The sequence below is a fragment of the Acipenser ruthenus genome, chromosome 20 (assembly GCF_902713425.1).
Source record: "Acipenser ruthenus chromosome 20, fAciRut3.2 maternal haplotype, whole genome shotgun sequence".
In the NCBI taxonomy this organism is placed as follows: domain Eukaryota; kingdom Metazoa; phylum Chordata; class Actinopteri; order Acipenseriformes; family Acipenseridae; genus Acipenser; species Acipenser ruthenus.
Genome location: NC_081208.1, coordinates 29,552,332 through 29,574,382, shown reverse-complemented (window position 1 = coordinate 29,574,382; position 22,051 = coordinate 29,552,332). Strand labels below are relative to the sequence as shown.

At 42.9% G+C, this 22,051-nt stretch overlaps 1 protein-coding gene across 5 annotated transcripts in view; it reads left to right on the top strand.

The window, feature by feature from the left end:
- Positions 1 to 22,051, top strand: part of LOC117425874 (rho family-interacting cell polarization regulator 1-like) — a 58,480-nt gene that overhangs the window by 13,423 nt on the left and 23,006 nt on the right. Inside the window, exons 1-2 of one of the 5 annotated variants that reach the window (XM_058993864.1) lie at positions 2,949 to 3,609; positions 20,142 to 20,265. In XM_058993864.1, coding sequence (XP_058849847.1) covers positions 20,168 to 20,265 — 98 coding nt within the window. In that variant the 5' untranslated portion in view covers positions 2,949 to 3,609; positions 20,142 to 20,167. Of the gene's footprint in view, positions 1 to 2,948; positions 3,610 to 14,181; positions 14,459 to 17,788; positions 18,114 to 20,141; positions 20,266 to 22,051 lie in introns of those variants that run through there. The other 4 variants (XM_058993863.1, XM_058993867.1, XM_058993866.1 and 1 more) reach the window with 4 other exon arrangements.

The window sequence follows — 22,051 nt, the reverse complement described above, 5'->3', positions numbered from 1 at the left end:
GACCGTAACCTACTTGTCAACACTTGGACACCCTGAGTTTACAGACTCTGTGGGGGTTGATCAAATGAGGAGCGTGCAACACTCTGTCACCACCAGAATAACCCAGTTTACAGTGGGGGAGGGGTGGCAGTGCATTAACAATGAAGCTCATGTGGCAGATAACTAACAGCCAAGCTGATTATAACAGACACAACGCTAAAACCAAAAGACGGCTTTAAGCTGAAGAGGGCAGTGAAAACCATAAGCAGCCAATGAGAGAAAGAACTACGCAGGAAACCGGGCTCGATCACAAGCCCACAGCTAGACCGGTACTGCTGTGGTCAGTCCTACAGTAACACTGTAAAGATCATGTGTGGAAGCATAACTTGCTCCCTGAACCAGTTTCATTGACTGCAGTTTATCAAGGAATTCCATTGCAAGAAATGGCATCCCTTGTAAGCGTCCCCTGGGTAAATCTGCATCTCATTGTGCAGTTTCACATGCTGTGCATTGAATGTGCTTGACCAAGGCTTGCCACAGTACCACGCTGGCTTCTGCCATGGTTTTACTTTGTGTTTACTAAGCTTTAGAGCTGTTTCGATTACGGATTAGTTTGATTAAGCTTTTGCTGTGGTGAGAGAAAGACACATTTTCATGCTACTGGAATGTAGTTTCTGCTGCCGTATTCCCGAGATGTTTTTCAGTGTTGTTAATTGGGCTCTTTTGTTAGTAGAAACCGGTCAACGCCCGCTTTACCAGCCTTGCCTCTTAAGATTAGGTGACAAATTGTTTTTGCCATGCACAACATGTACTTTATTTGAAAACTCAATAAAAAAAATAAAAATAATAATTGAGCAGTTGATACTGTTGATTAGATTAGCGGGGATGTCAAAAAATAGTTTTATAGTATAAGAGAAAAAATATACTCGTTGATTACATGACTGAAGACTGCAAAATAAAAAGGGTGCATTTTCAAACACGCCTGTATTCCTGCTGGTGACCTAGATTGAAACACAGGTAAATGTTTAGCAGTGGAATCCACTGACCCACTTGTTCCCTTTGTGGAGAGTGATGTCATGCCACCTGGCACTGCAAGCACTGGAATGAAGTGCAAACCACAGCGGGCTGACTCACTCGTTCAGACCGCTGGAGCTGCATCGCATGCGTTTAACCCTTTCATGCATGAGTGTTTTATTATTCTTGAGTTTCTTGTGTTGTTACATGCAAAAAAAAATTGGCATCCTCATATGAGGTAAATATGGGTTACCTGTCCTGCATAATGACCTCATACGAGGATCCCAATACAAGGCCATTGCAGTGAACTCCAAATTACATCATGGGCAAAGTCAGCCTATACCAGCTGAGAGACGTAAATTACATCATGGGTATAGTCAGCCTGTACTGGCTGAGAGATGTTAATTACATCATGGGTATAGTCAGCCTGCACTTCTCCATCAGCCTCCTGAAATGATAACTGTGGTGTGCTCAGAAAATGCATGCATTTTTAATGAGTGCTTTTTAAATGTTTTTTTGGTGGGGTGGGGGGCTTTCAAGCTTGTTTTGTGTTGATATCCATTTCAGATCTCAGGTGAAAACATTACAAGAAATTCCGAAATGCCCGGGACAATGTGATGTCATCGTCACCCTTCGTGCACATCCTACAGCAGTCCCGTTGCAGGCATTACAATGGTGCTGCATTGTGCTTGCGGTATATCATTGTAAGTCACTTCCCCATTGGAGCCTGTTAGCATGAGTTAATATCAGCTTTCAATCTGTTTTTATTTAGATTGGATGACTTATGTTTAGAAGGGTTTGGCGGCTGCCTGTAATCAAGGTCAGGGTGTGCTTTCTCACTCTAGATCCGGCTAGCTTTGAACTCCCACAGCCAAACTGACACATGCATCTCTTATGCAGAGCCGCAGCTCAACTTGGGTCTATTCAGTAGACTGAAATGGTGACATGTCTAAACATTGCCATTGTTTTTGTGTAATGAATTGATAGGAGGCTCATGGTTGTGAAAATTAGGCACCCAACAGTCCATGGTAGTGTCTCTCTTATTTCAACATCATATTTGAACGGCTGTATTTAGATCAATTGAATAAGACTCCCATGGCATAGCGGTTTGATCCATTCCTGGTTTTAGTACGAGTTTAATTAGACACACCTGAGCTTATTACCTGTACAGTGTGGCTATTCAAGCTCACAGTAAAAACTGGAATGGGTGAAACTGCTGTGCAATAGGAGTCTTATTTGCATCCCTGCTATACCTCAAACAGCTATTTGTGGCCTAATTAAAGCAACACATTTGACTATCCTTGCACCTGGTAGAGTGGACAGGCTGCTAAATGAAGCAGGGGCCAGCAACACAAAATAAAACCTCTTCAGACTGAGAAGAATCATGTCTTACTGTAGCAATAATAAATCTGAGGTGTAACATGATACTGGCGCAGGCATACAAGCACTTAATTACAGTCTCAGGGGTGTGCAGTGAAGATGAGACGGGCTACACTGTCTGGCATTTGAAGAGGAGAGCTTTGGGCTCCTGTGAGGTCACTACTATGATCTGGAGTTGACTGTATCTATTTAAGTATTTTTTATTGATTTACCCATTGAGCCCGACGTCTCATTTACAAGGGGGTCGTGGGAAACAATGAAAGACCAATTGTACAAACAACACAATAAGTACACCACCAGCACAGGGAGATCAAAAGAACTGAATAAATAAGTGATATATTTCAACGTGTTAATGTGGACTGAAGGAGAAGCATTGGCAGGAGGTTCAAAACCATTGCCTAATACGATCCTTAAAACCAGAGAAAGGCTACGTGGTATCTTTGTTTTATTTGCCAGTTAAGACTTGAGGTGACAGCAGGAGCAGCGTGTTGGACTTTAGTAGGGTATTGTTGTATTGTACTTAGAGGAACTAAACACGCCTGCTTTCTGCTGCGTGAGCGTGGTGCTGCCGATTGGAATGCTCGATCTGCTTAGCAGCAGCTGACGTTCTCAGCACTGCGAGGCGAAAGCACGAACCTGCAGACAAGCAATAGAGAATCCGCTCAATCCTGGAGCCTCCCATCCCCCTTTCTGCAGACCAGCACTGCCTCACAGCACAACACAGACAGGCCTGCACTGTTTCTCAGCTCAGCATTGAGACCTGCGAGCTGCGTTGTATGCTGGTGCGATTTTGAGACGCAATCAACGATTGCAAATACTGCAAGTGAAGGAGTGATGATGATGATGATGTGACTGTGCTAGCACCCACCGCCTCCGCCGCCACCAGCATGGTTTTATCCGAAAGGCGATACGATCCCTCCGCATTCTCAGCCGGACTGTCCTCCTTCTTCTCTGGAGTAACAGTGATGATGGGGGTGTGTATCTGAAATACATCCAGCGCATGTGTGTGTGTGTGTGTGTTTTAAACAATCCCTGCCGCGTGAGCACTCCCGCAGCAAGCAATCACAGCGAGAGTAACGGACACATATACTCACACAGGAAACAACTGGGGGAAATTATTAAAAGCTGTGGATATTTATAAGTCATCAACGTGTGTATTTCGCTTCCTCCCGGTTTCATTCGCCACGAAGGATTTGGACTCGAGTACCATCTGATTTCTACCTTGCCTGCAGACATGTAAGACGGATTCCTTTTTCGCTGCTTTTGTTTTCCTAGTTCTAGTGCTACGGGCGCTTGTCGTTCTGCCCGTGGCTGTCTTATTTTTCTAACGGGATCACTAGTGAAGGTCTAGGGATGGGTCCGTATACTGTAGCCATACATTTACATCACAACTCTACTTCCACGCCACTGTCTGTGTTACAATAATTAGGCACACAAAAAAGCAGATTATAGTGTTCAACGCAAAACCATCAAGACTTAAGTGGAATGGGGTGAAGAGAGGGAGAGCGGAGAGCTAACGGGTTGAAAGAGAAAGTGCCAGTGATAGAAGGGGCTTGTTTTCTATGATTTGAATATTTCATAAACGATGCTATTATTATTATTATTATTATTATTATTATTATTATTATTATTATTATTAAAGACAGGCTCTTTTTTTAAGGCTGTCATTAGCAGTCGGGAGTTCGGTGATTGTTCTATACTGGTCGAAAGACTATCTCCTATATTAAGCTCTGAGAGTGCACTGATATTGTATGAGTAAGTTTTTATTTATTTATTTTATAAATAAATCGTCTTTACTTCTCCTGTCCTGTCGCTGTTGAGATGCCATAATCCCCATGTCTAATCTGGTACTATTGACTCTTTCATATAACCAACCAAGGGGCATGTTACACTCCTATAAATGCATGAATGACACGACTACACTGGACTAGACTACACTCACTCATATGCAGGCCCTATAGACTTTTTATTTTGTATATGTACAAACATTTTCAACATTTTTGTAATTGTTAAATCACAAGAATATTGTTCCTCGCCTGAATCCAGCGCGATGGAACACACGCCATACAGTCAAGTATAATTCAATTAATACTGCAGTACTATATATATATATATATATATATATATATATATATATATATATATATATATATATATATATATATATATTAATTAAACCAAGTAGCAGCATTGGTAAATGCTGCACAGTTTGTAAAGATACTCTTTCAGTTGGGGTTTGTTCACATTTTTAGTTTACTGTACAGTGCTTTTATTTATTTGTTATTTTTAGAGTTCATAAAGTGGATCCAGATGTTTGGTAAATATTGTAAATCTCACAATGTCCGTGGCGTCTCTCTCTCTCTCTCTCTCTCTCTCTCTCTCTCTCTCTCTCTCTCTCTCTCTCTCTCTCTCTCTCTCTTTTTTCTTTTTTTTGTAATCGAGAATTAGACGGTATGAATTTCACCAATTAAGGACAGACACGAAATTGTTCTATTGCAGGGCCTCACATTTGACTTCCGGTTAATGATGATGTATCAATGGACTTGGCAGAATTAGTGACACGCGAATGAGTGTCTTGCCAGTTTACACAAAAACAAAAGATAAACATAATGCAGTAATTAATTGTTAGTATTAATTTAAATAATATTAGTGACTTTTTAAGCCTGCATGGTAAATTATGTGTGTGTGTGTTATTATTTCAACAGGCACGCGAGTAGCTGTTTTTCAGATTTCATATTGTCTAGACATGTTGAAATACAATCACAGCCCCCCCCCCCCCATTATAAAAATCACTGCGGGAGTGTACAGTATCTATAGGCAGCTTTAATTAGTTCAAGTTTGCTGTATTGCATTACAGGCATTTAACCCCTGCATTGACTCAGAAGATGAACTGCTATCATTACTAGCATTTAAATATGAAAATCCTGTTTAAAATGTAATGAATTCAAATATTGGGTACCTTCTAGAGTCAAGGCAGAATCTGCATGTTTTTAAAGAACTGATCTTTATATGCCACTTGAAATACAAGAATAAGGAAGGGCTTCATTTCTGTAGAACTTGTGAATCTGTGTGTAAAGGCTGGGATAGACTGGTAAACATTACCTGTAGTTTGTAATGCAGTCATTTGCATTAGTGCTATGGGTCGGTACTGCAAAGTTACTGTATACTGCAGTACTGTCTCCTGTTAGTAAAGGAGTCCCTGTCTAAAGATGAACTTCAAGTAATTAAAGTGGCATGGTTTATGCGTATGAGGGTGTGGTGCTGCGTTCAGGACAGGAGAGGTTGGGAGGGTTATTATTAATAGGCTTGTACAGCAGTTCTGTCTCCACGGTCCCCTGTGTGAGTGTCCACAGCACTGCCGTTATTCAGAGATTCTGCCTCAGAGACCCTGCGTTCTCTCAGCTATAGCGAGTCAGCGTGTTTATCTGGAACGTTTGGAGAGTTGGATTGGCTTCGGGGGGGGGGGGTGAATGATCACACCCACCTCCACTGGGGGGTTAACTGTTCCCATGGTTGGTTTTATTACCAATGAAGTGGGAGTTGCAGTACGCTGCCCACGTCCCATCATAGTGTGTCTGTAGGCTGGGTCCGACTCTGCTTGATACTGCAGACCTCCTGTGCACAAGCCAGGGCCTGGAGAGTGCCTGTCCATGGGCCGATTCCCATTATGAGTGTAAAAGAAGACGGACAGCAACACAGTATAGTGTACTGTAACAAGGCAACTAGCATTAGAAACCAGAACGGATTCGATTTAAGAAACGTTTAGACCTTCATGTGAAGTGTTTTAAACTTTCATTCAGGTACAAAAAGGGACATTTGATTAGTATTTGATATTGAGGCACTTTTCTATTCTTGTGTACAGTGTAAAAGTATAGAGGTATGCAGTGTAAAAGAACAAACAAAAAGAAAAAAAAACCAAGGCAAAACTACAGTTTGTTAACTCTCTACTTCTACTTCATAAAGAGTAGAGAGTTTAAAATAAGAGAGTGAAAAGTACCCCTAACCCTTGGCCCAGTCCATTGAAATGAATAGATACTGTATTTTAAAGAGAAGCAAGTTGTTTTATTCAGAAACAATGCAGAACTGATTGTGAAATATTTTCAAAGCAGCTGGGTAGCTTTCCCCATTTTAAACCATCAAACATCTGTTTATGCTTTACAGAAGTTGGCCTGCATTTTTAATTTTTTTTCCAGAGACTCTATTATGAAGTGGTCGGTCCTTGATTCCTTGGGAGCGGTGGCACTGGGATATGACATGTAACCCTGTAACTCCCAATCATTTCAGAACGCTGTCTTTTTCGGAGTTCTGGAATTCCAGGCTGTTGTTTGGTTCCGCCGTCGTTTCCAGGCACTTCCACAGCGTGTGGTTCTTCGTTTACATCATTTACATATTCTCTCACCCCCAGCATTGTCTAGCTTGGAGACTGTGCTGTTCAGTGGTTAAAGAGAAGGACTGGGCTAAGTTGCTCTGTAACCTGTTCCAATGGGAGCCTTGGTCCCACTACACACTGGCCCTGGCTTACAGCCAGTGCTGGGTTTCAGAAGTCCCTTTGTTTAGGTATAGTAATGAAATGACTCAGTGCCAGGGATTTCACAGCATGAATAAGTCTCACCTGTGCCTCTAGGTTTGTTTATGCAGATTTAGAGGTGTAACTGTTTATTTACCACCTAGGTCTGATAGTGTGCATGTCTGAATCCTACCTCATAGTTGGTATTTCTGAAAGCCAGCCCTAAATGGGGGACCAGGGTGGGTTTCTGACCCGATCAGCCAGCGAAGTGTAGTGTGGGATTGAGTGACTGTGCCTGGAGAGGTACTGTACTTGAACTTGTTGATTCCCTGCGCTAGCCTCTTTGTTTAGTTTTAGGGAGGGGGGTGGTGTTCTCTAGTGCAGGCACAGTTTCGATCGACAGTGTGTCGTGTTGTGAAGTAACCAAGCTTAGCCGACTGTGCAATGTCAAAACAAAGCGCTGCTCAGCGTTTCAGTTAGGGTTTGTTTTTATCGCAGGTGTGAAGCTAATAACTGCTGCTTTACCACCCGTCTCTGGTGAGCTCTTGATGCTGTAGCAAAAGCCCAGATCATTTAACACATCCAAACATGTCAAGAGCTGAGCTGGGAAGCTCCAGTGTATCAAGTCCTCTGATTTGGGGTTTTACAGTTTTGTCTGGATTTAGAGTTTTGTCTGGATTTAGAGAATCTTATCAACTTTACGTCATCGTGTTTTGATGTAAACTAAGAGATAATGTGGTTGTTAGATCACAGAAATGCCTCTCACAAGCAGGAGCTTGAATACTTAGCGGAGATGAAGCCCGACGTTTCCTCCAGAACGATATCAGAGCTGTTGGTCATAGCTGTCTGCAGCATTGTGAGGAACCCTTTCCCAGTGCAGCTCTGTTGGTTTAGTACTGCAGGCTGGTGCTATATACAGAAAGGGGGTGCATGTGTTTTTTCCCTTTTTTCCCGTTTTAGTTCAGGGTTTGTTATTTTTGTACAATGCTATAGACTTCTAAATCTAATCAGCTGCTTCCTGGTACCCAGTTATCTTTTCCATGGTATGATTGCAGCAAAGACCAAACAGCAACTAAGTAAGACCTGCGTTGGGGTCAATCCCTTTTTAAAATCAATTCCAATTCCATTTCCAGTTCCCACTCCCTTTTAATCGATTCCAACACATCACTGATCAAAATTGCAATTTGCAGTATTCTGTTAAAATGAGTTTCTCACAGTGGCAACAAATGACTTAAATTGAAGTCCCTGTTAGTCAATTAAATTAGCTTCAAATGAAAGCAGTTGAACAATCACAACAATTATTATGTCTCTAAAAAATCAATTCCAATTGTAATTCCTTTGAAAAACAGGAAATGAGCCCAACCCTGAGTAAGACGGCCCTGCTGCACAGGAAGTGATCAGATACCAGGAAGCAAACATTTCAACAGATTAATCTGTAGCCTTTATTTGTAATTTTAAAAACATACAAATCTGCAGAACAAGTAAAGAAAAGGGGTTCAACACAGTCAGTATTTGTTCCTAAATATTTGTGACTGCGCCACTGTGATAGTGATGAGTATCTGGATTACAGAACATGATACAGCATCTACAGAACTTGCACAACACTGACCACCTGTGTCCAAACATGTGGACCTCATATCCCGTTTCAGAGATCAACCTGGGCTTGCTGTTGACTTCGGATTTCTCTCTTTTCTACGGCTGTGTTCGTCCTGCTTTGCAATCGTCTAAATGTAATGGTTTCCATTGGGATTGTGTGTTTTAGTCCCTTGGTGAAGGCAGACCTCATTAGACACAGGATCTCGCTGTCCTGCATGAATATGTGGTTCCTCGGTGCATGCCCTCCTTGCGTACTGTTTTCTTACTTGGCGTGATAGCAGTGCTGTCCCTATGGATACACAATCTGCTTCTAACAACAACAGCTAAAAACTCTTCCTTCTTCTTTCACATTTCGACAGGATGGAATAATGTTCTGAAACTACAACACCAGTGAACAAGTTGACTCTTTTTTTAATCTTTATCCATTTCTTTAAACACGCTGACATTAACTGAGGTAAAACTATAAAGAAGTCAAGTCGATGATGGTTTCAGCCAGTGCCTTCATTAATAATGTATGGCATTATAACAGCAGTAGCTTCAAAAGTTTTCCCCTATTTCATTTTGTAGCGCTGAGCTTGTTTAAAGTGAGAGTCTTTCCTAGAGCAATACATAAATACAACTGAACGCTCGTGTGACCGTGTAAATCTATAAACGCTTAGTTAAGTGACTCTCCAGACTGGCAAGTGTTTACAGGTAGCTGCCACAGCGTAACAGCAACACAAGGATAACAAACATATTGCTAAGACTGAGCTGTGCTATTTTTAAACCTTCACATCTGCTGAGCTGTGCTGCGCGGGGAGCAGGCTGCTGGGGGTCACGGTGATGCTGCTTGTTCTCCGCGATGGCAAGTCAGGCTGCAGCACTGAGCATGCAGGTGCACATGACAGGGCGCTGGTGCCAGCAGCAGATGACAGGATGCAAAGTATCTCCCGGCCCCTCAAGAGTCCCGTTATAGATACATGGGTTCAATGAAACAGCGTTCAAAAAGGACATGCAACCCTAACAGTGTACGTGAGCTTACAATTACAATTGCAATGCTATTCCGTGCAATTACAATTGCCGCAGTAATTACAAATAGAATTACAATTACACTAAAAACTTACATAAACTACCCACATTAACTGTATTTATTCTAAATAACAAAGCAATAATTGCAGTACAACACATACAAATACAGAAACATGCTATTTAACTATTTATTTTTTTTGTTAACCAAAAGCGGTTGAAAATACAAGAGTAAGGATTGAATGACAAATAAATGGGTAACTGAACTGTAATCGATCAATTATAGGTCATAATTGCAGTTATGCAGGTGTGCCAAGGTTCAATTACATTGTAGTACATATAATAATAATATAATAATATGATGTATTTAAGTCTATTGCTGAGCATCCCAGGCTCCTCTGCTGCCCGCTCAGTGCTGTAGTTACGTTACTGTCACCTTATACTATATACTTCAGTGTCCATACCGCTTTATCTGAACTCTGGAACACAACAAGCTAATTGGTTTCAGGGCAGAAATAGTCTTTATGAGGCTTATGATGAAATGACTGTAGTACCTACAGTACATGATTACAGGGCCCCCCTTGCTTGTGTAGTCAGTGCCTTTGAAGACAGGGATGTAACCACTCCATTTTGTGAAGATCGACTCCTCTCGGATCTCCTGAATATATTAATATGTTCTTATCATTATGTAAAAAAAAAAACCACTAAACTTTATTGAGCAAAACTGAGAGTAATTCCCCCAAATCCTACTCGTTAGTAAATTGCTTACCCTCTTTTTTTCATATTATTATTATTATTATTATTATTATTATTATTATTATTATTATTATTATTATTTTTATTTATTTTTTTCTCTGGTGAAGTGTTTTGCTGGCACTGAAACGCAGTCCGGTGGAGAGTCCTGCCTGTAGTTTGTAATGCCTCCAGCTCACTGAGTTAGTGACGGTGCTGACAGGATTGAATCTGAGATGATAATTGGGTGTGAGCTCATTAAAACTAATTGTTTGGAGTGCTGGTACTGGCCACATTGTTACTCTGGGGCTCAGGGGGCAGTGAGGTCGTTCTAGCACAAGTGGGCCAAGAGGGGGATGCTTAACCTGACAACATACTTCAATTACTGTTTGATGGAAAGAATTTGAAACAGGCTTGTTTCCATAGCTTCTTTCCATGCACACACACAGGACTCCTACCCTGGAACCCAGTAGCCAAGACTTTTGAAGCATTGTGATCAAGTGAGGATGCTAGTAAAAAGTCCCAATATGAATCTGAGGGAACTCAAAGCCACTTTGTGCGTGTGTGTTTAATAAGCTGTACAGTAAGCCCCCAATCTGATTCTGGATGGAGCCGATGATCTTGCATAGCCGGTGGTCTAAGCATCACCAAAACCGTGCGTTCTGTCACCGCACTGCTGCCTGTCTGCTTCTGACTGACTGCTCTGTCCTAATGCTAATTAAAGCATAGCACTGCCATAGCGCCATTAAATAGCAATCCAGATGTTGGCATTAGAGTAAGCCTGATTTTAAGCATGTTCTGTGAAGCTGTTTGTGTCTCACTATTGTAATCTGCAAAGCGCTGTACATCCACCTGAGTGTATAATGGTGTGATGTGTGTGTAAAGTACTGTATTGGATGTCTTGTTGCACTTAGGGAAGTTATTCATTCGGCAGGGCCTGTTGTGTAGGGTGATCTGTTTAACTTTGATTTTCCTAAGAGGTCTAAAATGTTTTCCTCTCCACAAAGAAATCTCCGGAGCCTCAATAAAACCATGCATCGATACAGATTATTACAAACCTGACTGTGTTTTTAAACACGGGTCCCGGGCTGGGTGAAGGGAAAGTCATGAAACCCCTTTACAGAATCTGCCTTTCCCAACAGTGTTATTAACCCGTTACTGCAGGCAGTGAATCATAAACCCTTTTGAAAAGAGACAGAGGAACAGCTTCTGTTCCGCAACAAACAAACACATTTGCAACAGGAAAGCGACTTTTTATTGTATAAAACAATCCGTTGCGGTCTTCCCGTCTTCGGGAACAGCACCCAGATTTTCTACGGGAAGCCTGTGGTTTGGATGCAGAGAGAGGAGAGATTCTTGCAGAGACCAAAACCCTTGTGATCCACACAGTTGTCAAACCGATAGTGAGACAGTAAAAAAAATGCCCAGTGGTGTGTTTTGTGTTTTTGAGGGGGAGGGAGGGAGGGAGTGAGGCATGGAAAGATGCTTGGTAGAGAGGCTGTGCAGTACGTGCAGGATAAGATAGCTCCTGTTTTGTCCTACACATTTCCTGCATGTTTTTCCATCTTGCAGAGAAAGTGTGTTATTAGCGACTGGCTCCAAAACCCCCATGGTGCTGTCTCTCTGGGTGTAAACATTACGTAAGGGAGCAGTAAGCAGCCCTGCGTGTTGCTGCTGTCTCTCTGGGTGTAAACAGCACCTAAGGGAGCAGGAAGCAGCCCTGCGTGTTGGTGCTGTCTCTCTGGGTGTAAACAGCACCTAAGGGAGCAGTAAGCAGCCCTGCATGTTGCTGTCGTTGTTGATGTGGAACACCATGGAAAAGGGGAGACATGCAAAACACAGGCAGCACTGCCTACAGCTGGAGTACGCCTGCAGGACGCTCTTCTAATATTAATAATATCATCTTCTGTGTAGCAGAATAATTCAAAGATAACCGTGGTGATTGGCACCTTGCACTGATAAAGAGTGCTGTGTTATTTGACAGCTGAAACAGTATTAAATGAGGCTTAAGCACCTGGAAGCACGATTGGTATTCAGATCAGATCAGAGGGCAGGGGGTTCCTTTGAGAGGGAGCGCTGCTGCATGGGAAAATAGCTCAGCTACCCACTTTTGTTTTAGTCTTTGGTGCCATGAATATGCAGACACACACACACACACACACACAAGGGAGAATTGATGAAAACAGAAGGCTTTTACAATTGTTGTCGATTTGAAAAAAGACCACACGCAGGCATTCATGAGTACTGCACCTCAGAAAGGATTCCTAGAATTGAATCACACTTTCCCAAATAGAAGGAGGAGTTTCTGGCTGTGTCATAGAAGGGGTCTCCAGGCTCTTCCTGCGTTGTCTGAAGCTTGTTTGTGAGAGAGGGACGTGGGAGAATATGATGAAGGTGGAAGAGAAAGAAGGGGAGAGAGAGAAAGAGAGAGAGAGGGAGAGAGAGTTCCCCTTTTAGGAGGCTTTGGGGGGGAAGCATGGCCCCTTTTCACATGTTGGATTAAACCTGTGAACATTTCAGTGTTTAATATGAGTGGGAGCTGCTTTGTTCTTTCCTGGTTGTGCCAGTATGTTATAGTGCCACCTAGTGGGGAGTCAATTGTTACTTCAATTGAAGGTGGCCTAACGGAACGCTTTAAATAACTTTAGCTTTATTATAATAGCATTACTCTTACTAGGATAAGAATGTATTAGTTCTACACGTCACGTTGTTAAGGATGTACAAATACAACACTGTAGGTACCCTTCGGTGTGACTGTCCGATTGCAGCCAGCTCATACGACGGAGTGGAAGGTGATGAGGTGTGACTGTCCGATTGCAGCCAGCTCATACGACGGAGTGGAAGGTGATGAGGTGTGACTGTCCGATTGCAGCCAGCTCATACGACGGCGTGGAAGGTGATGAGGTACCAGGAAGCAATGCAGCAGCAGCTTTTCATCTGTACTGTAGCGTTGTCTTGAAATATCTGCAAGTAGAAAAAAAAAAAAAAAACAATCAAAGAACCGACAGTGCTGATTCAGAGATGGGAGAATGGGTTTTAAAACCTTGGTTAGAACTCCTGTAAACTTGACTCACTGGCCAACAGTGTGTCACAACAATGCTTCACCAGAGTTTCTAATGGATTGAGTCACCTAATGTACCCCCCCCCCCTACACACACACACACACACACACACCCTGAATGCAATGAACTGTGAAGAATTAGCATCCCTTCACTGGCTCCACAAAACAAATGCAAATCAGGGGCTGTTATTCCGGCTCTTGTTGTCTGCACCAGCGATGTAGAGAACAGCCCTTCTTTAAACAGCTGGAGACCTGTTTAAACTGGACCCTGTCCTGCTTTCGCTTGAGATCAATACCCGTTAACCTCAGTTACAGGGGGGCGTCTTTGTGGGCTGCTTTCTGTAGCAGACGGCAGCCCAGCCGTTTGGATTGATCTGCAGGTCTTTTAAAGACAGGGTTCCTTCTTAATTGCTTGCTTTGCAAAGTTATAGGTTGTCAACCAGGATCAGATGAATTGCATTTCGAAGCTCTTCTCCGTCTCAAAGCTACGCACTGAGCGACAGTGCTGCTGTACAGGTTCAAGTGAAACACCCCAGTAATCGTACAGTACAAGCTCCAGGCTTGCAGTAAAAAGCACATGAAAAATATAAAGCGCGTGGTAGGGTTTTATTTTAATGCGCCAGTATCCAAGAAAGCTGTTCTTGTACGACTAAGTATTTTATTTTATTTTTTCCCTTTCGTGTATAAAACAAGTGCCCGCACACACATCCTCATAATAGTGTATTGTAGTTGAATAGTTCATCACATTATACCCTAAGCAATCAGAAAGGTCTGTAGCAGGAGTCGGATAAAATGATAGAGAAGATGAAAAGGAAAAACTCCAGTTTCCCTGACTGGTGAATTGCGGAGGGTGGCACTGTGCAGTACATTGTATGGGCTATAATGTGAGCTGTAAGTGCAGAGGGTTTCTCTTGCTTCTCCCCTGGCCTGTGTGGGAGAGGCAGGAACTGGGCTGATGTCTGGCCTGCTAGCAGAGGAAACGGAGGAGGAGGAGCAGAAGATTTGGACTAATTTCCAGGCTGCACTAACTACTCTTTTCAGTGTGTAATCTGTACCAATGTGACTGCAATGAAGGCAGGATTACGGCACAGCCAACCTGGGATTTGAGAGCTAGCTGTACTGAGAGACACTGGTGAGACGCCCCTGCAGCAAACCGCCCGCAGCAATGCAGTGTGGATACAGAGGTACTGGCTTGCTGGTTCACTTCTCTGTTTGGGTTAGCGTAGGAGCTTTGAGGAAATCCAGGAGCAGAGGCCAATGCAGGGGACTTTTGATGACTGGAAACATTTTCATTTCTTTCTTTCTTTCTTTCTTTCTTTCTTTCTTTCTTTCTTTCTTTCTTTCTGTTAATTAACTTCACCTCTCTTTTTCTCTCATTTTTCCTGTAATTTGCCTGTAACAATGCGAGACAGAACTGCTGTAGGTAGAAGACCTTGTTTATGTTGCATGAATTTCCAGCAGAAGTCGTTTGGTTGTGTGGTTTTACTTTGCGTTGTTCTTGAAGTATGAGTGCTGTTGATGTAGTGATGAGAAGTATTGCTTGTTCTAGTTCAGTATTGTTTTGTCACTGTTCCTGGCCTGTTTGTCAAAGTATCAAGGTGCTCTGATGCCTGGCCAGTGATATGCAGTATTTATTGTAAACACGCTCTTGTTTCAAGGTTTCGGGGAACGCGCTGGCTGTTTTGGGAAAAGAAGCTTTAGAAACTACACACAGCTATTACTCTGTACTGTATAAGTAGAAATGTATGAAATAGTAACTTATGTATGGGGCCATCTACTTTATCTCTCCCACCAGGGGATAGATAATAAGATCCCAATTGGAAGAAAAACAGCTTAGATATAACACCGGGTATTCTCATTCGTATTCATTCATTCATATTCTTATTTATTAAATGTTATGGATTTTGAACAAATTCTGCCTTTGCTTGTCTTTGAATAAACTGGACTTTAGTGTTTCCAGTATTTCCAGAGTTCAAACGGCACTGCGTAGAGTCACACGTACAGAATCTGCTTTCCAAACCGCCTCCCTTCCTCTCGCTGCCTGCAGGGGAGGACGAGTCACTCCTCGCCCGTGGGTTAGTGGATCCGTACTACACACACACCCCCCTCTCCCCCTCTCCCCCTCTCCTCCTCCCAGAGGTCCGGACAGCCAGTCAGGAGGCAATTTGAGAAGAAAATAGAGCAAAGGCCAGCGTGTGCCCTCAGTTCCCCTCTCCAGGAAAGGTGACACCTTCCATCTGCCCTCGCATCAGCGGGCAGGGTTGAGTGGACTCTCCTGCTTTAATTGCAGTGCCTGGGTTCAAGATTTTCATTCTTAATAATTTTCAAGTCTTTTTTGATTTTGCATTCCATTCTCTAACTGTTAAGAGACGCTTAAGGTGTGAGGAGTTTCACTTTTGATCAACGGCCTTAGTTTAGTTCTTCTTTATTCCACTGAGAAAATAGGTTCAAACTTTGCAATGCAGCACAAATACTGCCTGCTGCACCTAAAGGTGTATGACCTGAGCTGGATGGAGCTCGCTGTTCTTTGTGGTTATTGTGACACAATGACATGAATGATGAACAGTCATGTGAATGGGCAGTGCAGTTTATCACTGACTCACAGTTTCTGTCCTATTGTGTCACTATGAATGTGTAAAATTTATCTGCTGTCTCTAGCATTTTTCATTTATTTTAGTTTAATTCAGTTTAGCCTACGCAAAGGTTTTGATTAATCTCCCGGTGACATGATAGAAGCCGCCAGTAAATGTGGGTGTTAGTTCAGGGTTAATAGCATAAGATCACCCTCATGTATTTGCCACCCTTCAGTGGGGATGTGAAAGGTTGTGTCTGCTTTATAGAGGTTCTAGATCTCAAGGAATGGGGTCTGTTGGAGAGGAACATCAAGCAATGGCAGGGAAATAGCAGACTGTTCCATCATTAACTATGGAGCAAATGACATCACAATCACATTAATAGATTTAAATAGAGAGTTACCATGGGATCAAAAACCTATAAGCACCTCCACTGTTTGTTTTTAAACACACTTTCCCTTGACATAGGCATGTTAAACATACCGAAACAATGGGAAGTTGGCTCTTTTGAGCAAAAACTGTATATGGTATCTACTTTGTCGTTATTATTCTGGACAAATATATAAATAGTAAAAATAAATAAGTAAAATGTAACTTATTTTGTATTTATAAATGTAGCACTGTTGAGTGTTTTAATGTTCATGAATAATCTGGACAAAGTTTTGTGCATTCAGTTGGCAAAGCTTCAATGTTGCAATGCTGGGTTGCTCTACCCCTCCCTGTGTGAGTAGGCCTCCTCCTAGGAAGCGGCTCTCTGAGCAGTCGGAGAAAGGGAGGCGCTGGGGCTGGCAGGAAAGGGAAGGGCTCGACCCCGGGCTCAGAGAATAGGTGGAAGGCGTGGTTCGTCCCGGAGACTGGCCTTGCAGGAATCCCCAGAGCTCGAGGGAATATGACGAGGCTTTTCACAGTGCAGTCAGCAGGGACTCTGGGCCTTATTGACCTGGAGATGAGCTTGTGTGTGCAGGGAAAGCAGAGCGGACAGACCAGGTGCTAATGCAGTAACAGATCCCTGTCGTTCTGGTCATGCTTTTTAAATCTGAGCTCAGACTGGAGTTGTGCAGCCCATGAACTGCACTCACTGTGAAGAATGTGTGCAGTCCTCCTAACTTCCTGAGTTATTCATTAGCTACACACAAACTGCACTTGTTTTTATAAAGTATGTTATATTGGATTCATTGTAATCTGAAGTGGCCTTTTATCTACTGGGACCCCGTGACAAATAAGCGTTTGTCCTGTAGATTTTTTTTGTTTTTGTTTTTCTGGGCAGCAGAACATAAACAAGATGACGTCTCTGAAATCCAGATGTTCTGGCGATGACGTTCAGGGGCTGAGTCACAGCGCTGACGTCACCGCACTCCGCAGGCTGCATCTCTGAACCCTGTTGTTACTGTTGGCGGTGGCCCGGAGATTGACATCACTGTTTGTTTTGAGGCATCTTGTAAACTTTCATTGCTAGAGACTGTATCACAACCTTTAACTTAAATGGAAAAAAAATTGTGTTTTTAGTGTTGGTTTCCTTATAAAAGTTTGTGCCATGGCAAAATCACCATGCTGTAAAGCATTGTATGATCGCAAAGTGAAAGCAAGGTAAATCCCAGATGAAAAGCCTTGTGTTGCACTGCTAGTAGTACTTTAAAAAGTTTTCAGAACCATGCTGACAGCAGCGTGACACACACGCGTGCACACACACACACATGCACACACTCACGCACACGCACACACACACACACATACACACACACACACACACACACACCCCTAAATGCAGGTTTGGAAAGAGTGATTCTCTGATGCAGTGAAAGCATCAGTACCAGCCTCTGACTATCTCTGAAATGCCTGGAATGTGTGAGCAGGGAGTCAGCTCGGCTGATGGAGCAGGGCCCAAGTCTTGCTGGCTATTGTGCTAAAGTGTTTTTTTTTTTTTTTTGGTTTTGAGTTAAGTGATTAGCCAGCCAGTTTTGGATGCATTACACAACCTTGGCTAGCAACAGAAAATGACATGCAGTTCATTGTTCAGTCTGGGTGGACTACAGAGGGACTCTTGTGTGGTAGGGAGAATGCTGTAGGTGGCCACCGGGTATTTCCTCGGTGGGAGAAACTGGAGTAATACTTGAATAAACTATTTACTGTGTGCTGCAGTTGGACAATCTATTGAGCGACTTGACAGGGAACTTCTGGAGGCCGTTGAAGCACCTAATTTCCGGGTTAAACTACAAAAGGATCTGTACGTTTGAAACTTGGTGGTGTCTGTCCGGTTCTTAAAAAGGTAGGTTTGGGAAATGTTTAAAAAAGCTTGCACTTCATCACCTCATTTGAGATGGTGATTTGCTGAAGTCACTGGTTTCCATTTAACACAAGCCTGGAATGATGCGCTGTGCTCCCATGACCGCTGGTTGCTCACCTGTTGTAATGGTAGAAGGCTGTGCTGTTTGAGAGCAGTTTGGCATTGGGGTGCAGGCAGGCAGGGTGGGGTAGCTGGCAGGGTGAAATCCAGAGGCCAGGACTGAGCATTGATAATATATGAAAAAGATGCGCCCTTACCTTTTTACGATGTCTGCAATCATCGACTGGTTCTCAGTTATTTGTTCCAGTTGCTGCCATAGTCCTCTTATGTAGGCTAGATCAGCCAAAGTGTCTTTTATATATGTGCCAGAAGAAACAAAGGAAATGTAACTTGAAATAAGATATCCACAGCATCCATTGAGAGGTGAAACTGTAAGGACCTTGAGGGGGCCTGTACTTGTTTTCAAGCACACCCAGTAAAACAAAACTGATCTCCAGCAATTGCTTGACTAACCCTTTTCTATCCAGAGGGATATTTGCTGTATTTTCTATGACGCTGTGTACGGTACCCATTATATAAATATTTACAGCATAACATAACGCAGCCTGTAATCCATACTGTGCAGGCCACGTGTTTAACAGCGTGCATCACTCTCCCATGCTGCAGCTCTGCCACGTGTTTAACAGTGTGCATCACTCTCCCATGCTGCAGCACTGCCACGTGTTTAACAGTGTGCATCACTGCCATGCTGCAGCACTGTCACGTGTTTAACAGTGTGCATCACTCTCCCATGCTGCAGCACTGCCACGTGTTTGACAGTGTGCATCACTCTCCCATGCTGCAGCACTGCCACGTGTTTAACAGTGTGCATCACTCTCCCATGCTGAAGCACACTTACTTTGTATTGCTTGGTCTAAGTTCTTAAGCTCTTGGTGTCCCACTTGCTTTGAAGTTCTGTAGACGACAACCATGAAGAAGACAAAACAACGCAGCCATTTACCTGACGTTGTGTGCTCTTTAAATAAAGTACCTGAGTGAATTAAGGTAGAATGGTCTCACTCACAGATTCAGTTCCCCCTTAAAAAAACATTTAAAAGCCAACAAAACTAACCAGTACTAACTAACTAGCCAATACGCCACCATTAGTTTGGAACTCCCTGAGAGCATTGTAATATTTAAAGCAATTTGATGGATGATACTGTGACGCTGAACCAAGACTTCATATACATTTGAGACTCATTTTGCAGTCACGCTGTGAACGCCTTGTTACCGTGGATAATATTTTAATCACAGGTTTGGTGATCCTGTAGGGGTAAATTCCAGTGTTATTTAAGGAAAGTTCATTTCTGTCTCAGTTTTCATTGCAGCTCTTTAATCACCAGGCATCGACAGACAGATTTTAAGCTCAGACTCCCATGAGAAAGGAATGTAAACCATACAAGAGGTTCGCTGTGTCATTATTAATCCATAATAATCAATTATTAGTTATTATTGTCAACATTTATTTCCTTTCCTTAACGAGATGCCCGTCTGTATTTGTTCGAAACCATTTAATTTTTTTTTTTTTGTTTAATTCAGAAAAGTGTGCATTACTTCTTTACTTTGGCATTCATACTGTAGTTTAGGACACAGATATTGTGTTTAGGGAGAGGTCTCTCTGTGCCTGGTATACAGGGGAGGAGAGTGTCAAGCCATTGTTTAAATGTGGAAGTGTTAAACACAGCATGGAGACGACCCTTGTAAGGCAGGAAGTTCGCGAGTTGGGGAGGGTTCCTTGCAGTCTGAAGGCCTCTCAGTGGGTGTCTGAGAGTTTTACTACCTTTGGCTGAAGCTGGTAAAGTCCTTACATGGGAGTGTTCTACCTGACAATGCCGTGCCACGCTTCACCTAAAAGATGCAAATTGAAAGCATCGCTGAATAGGAACGTTTGTTGTTGTTGTTGTTGTTGTTGTTGTTGTTGTTGTTGTTGTTGTTGTTCAGCACTGACCTCCTTGTTCTCTTTGTCCCCAGGGCGTCCCTCCAGGGCAGTGTCCACCATGTCTCTGTCCGTTCGGCCGACGCGCCGGATCACCTCGTCCTCCATCAATAGGAGCCAGTCGTTCGCTGGAGTGAACTCATCAGACAAGCACTACAGGTCAGGAGGCGTGCCCAACCGGGGGCAATTACTATAGCAATTACAATCACTGTTACAGCAGAAGTGTTTGTGGAATTGCTATTACAATTACAATGCCATTTTGATCAATTAGTTACCATTATGCTGCAGTAATTACAATTATAAATACAATTACATAAACAACTCCACACATTAACATGTTTACTCTATCTATTCAAAATAACGCAGCAATATAATCACAGGCACACATACAGAAACATGCTATGTAACTTTTATTTGAAAATACAAGAATAATGAAATAAATAAATAATTTGAACTGTAATCAATCAATTATATGGTATAATTACAATAACAAATACCTAGGTGTGCCCAGGTTCAATTACAATTACAAATTGTTCCCACAAAGCAAGTAAGATCAGGGCTCAGGAAGAGCAATAAACCCTGTTATGTTTATCTTGGAAACCGTGTGTGTGCGCATGTGTATCAGAGTGTGCGTCAGTCTGTGAGAGTGTCAGTGAGTGTGAGTGTGTCAGTGTTTATTTGTATGTCTGAATGGATGACACAGAGGTGGAAGTTGCATAGAAGTTTTTGCCATTCCAGGTTTTTGTTACCCACCTATACACTCTGTCTGATTTAAGCACATAGGGAAATCTGCGATGGATCAAACTGCTGTGCAGTAGGAGTCATTTTCCCATCTCTCTGTGATGGCACTGCCACATTTATTCAACAAACACTCAGAGGATTAGTCACCCAAGAGCTTCAGCACAGACCTGTAATGTAGCGGCACAGTGTTCAGTTCAGAAAGCGTTGTTCTGGGTGGTTGTGGGCTCACTTTGGCTGCCGTTATCTCTTGTACGAGTTCTCTGCTGTAGACTGACTGGCTGGCTGCCTCTCCGGAGGCTAGGTTAATCCTGTTTGGTTTGGGGAAAAACAAACACAGGGATTAGACTGTGCTATCGGATCCCATCTCTCGTGCTGTAGAGGAGACGGGCTGTGCATACTGACTCCCACTGAGCCCCCTCTACACTGCTGAGTGGCATGGGAACCAGCGCAGGGGGATAAAGGCTGGTCTGTCTGCTCCCATACAGTACCCCATCATGGTGGCACAATGCATAGGACTCCATGCCTCTGAAACCTGGTCACATCAATTAAAAAAAGAAAGAAAGAAATTGTCCCTATTCACAAAGCTTTGTAAGTCTGGATTCATTCACGTTGGACGTTAACTGTGAATAGCAAACATGTATTCATAAAAAAACAGGCTTTCCAGAGGGGAAAAAAATGTTGTAAATAACATTAAGGAATATTTCTGTTTTGCAGTAAAGAATAAATGCCCAGATCGAGGAAGTTCCCTCATTTATGTCACAGGATTGGCAATATGTGTATGATGTAATGTTATGTTTTACAATATTACACAGGGAGGGGAGAGGGGTGGTGATGGCATTATTTGTGCTGTGATTAAGTAATTAAATTAAATACTTCTAGAATTTCAAGTCCTCTATTCCCTGCACACCCCCGCGCTGCACTTGCTTGTCTCCACAAAGTGCTCTTTGTTTGACTGGACTGGAGAGCCCAGACTGCTGGACAGAACCCTCGCTGGGGCTGCCATTGTGAGGGGCGAATGATCTCGTGACATCAAGAGTCTGCATCTCATGTACAAAATCAGAAACAAAGAAACCTGACTGCTCGAGTTCCCGGCTCGCTGCGACCACACAAACAAAACCAGGATACCAGAGTGACGCTGTGACAGGGGAGCGTCACGGCCTCAGCTGTTACCGGCAGACCCGAACGCTGGTGCGCACGCTTATTA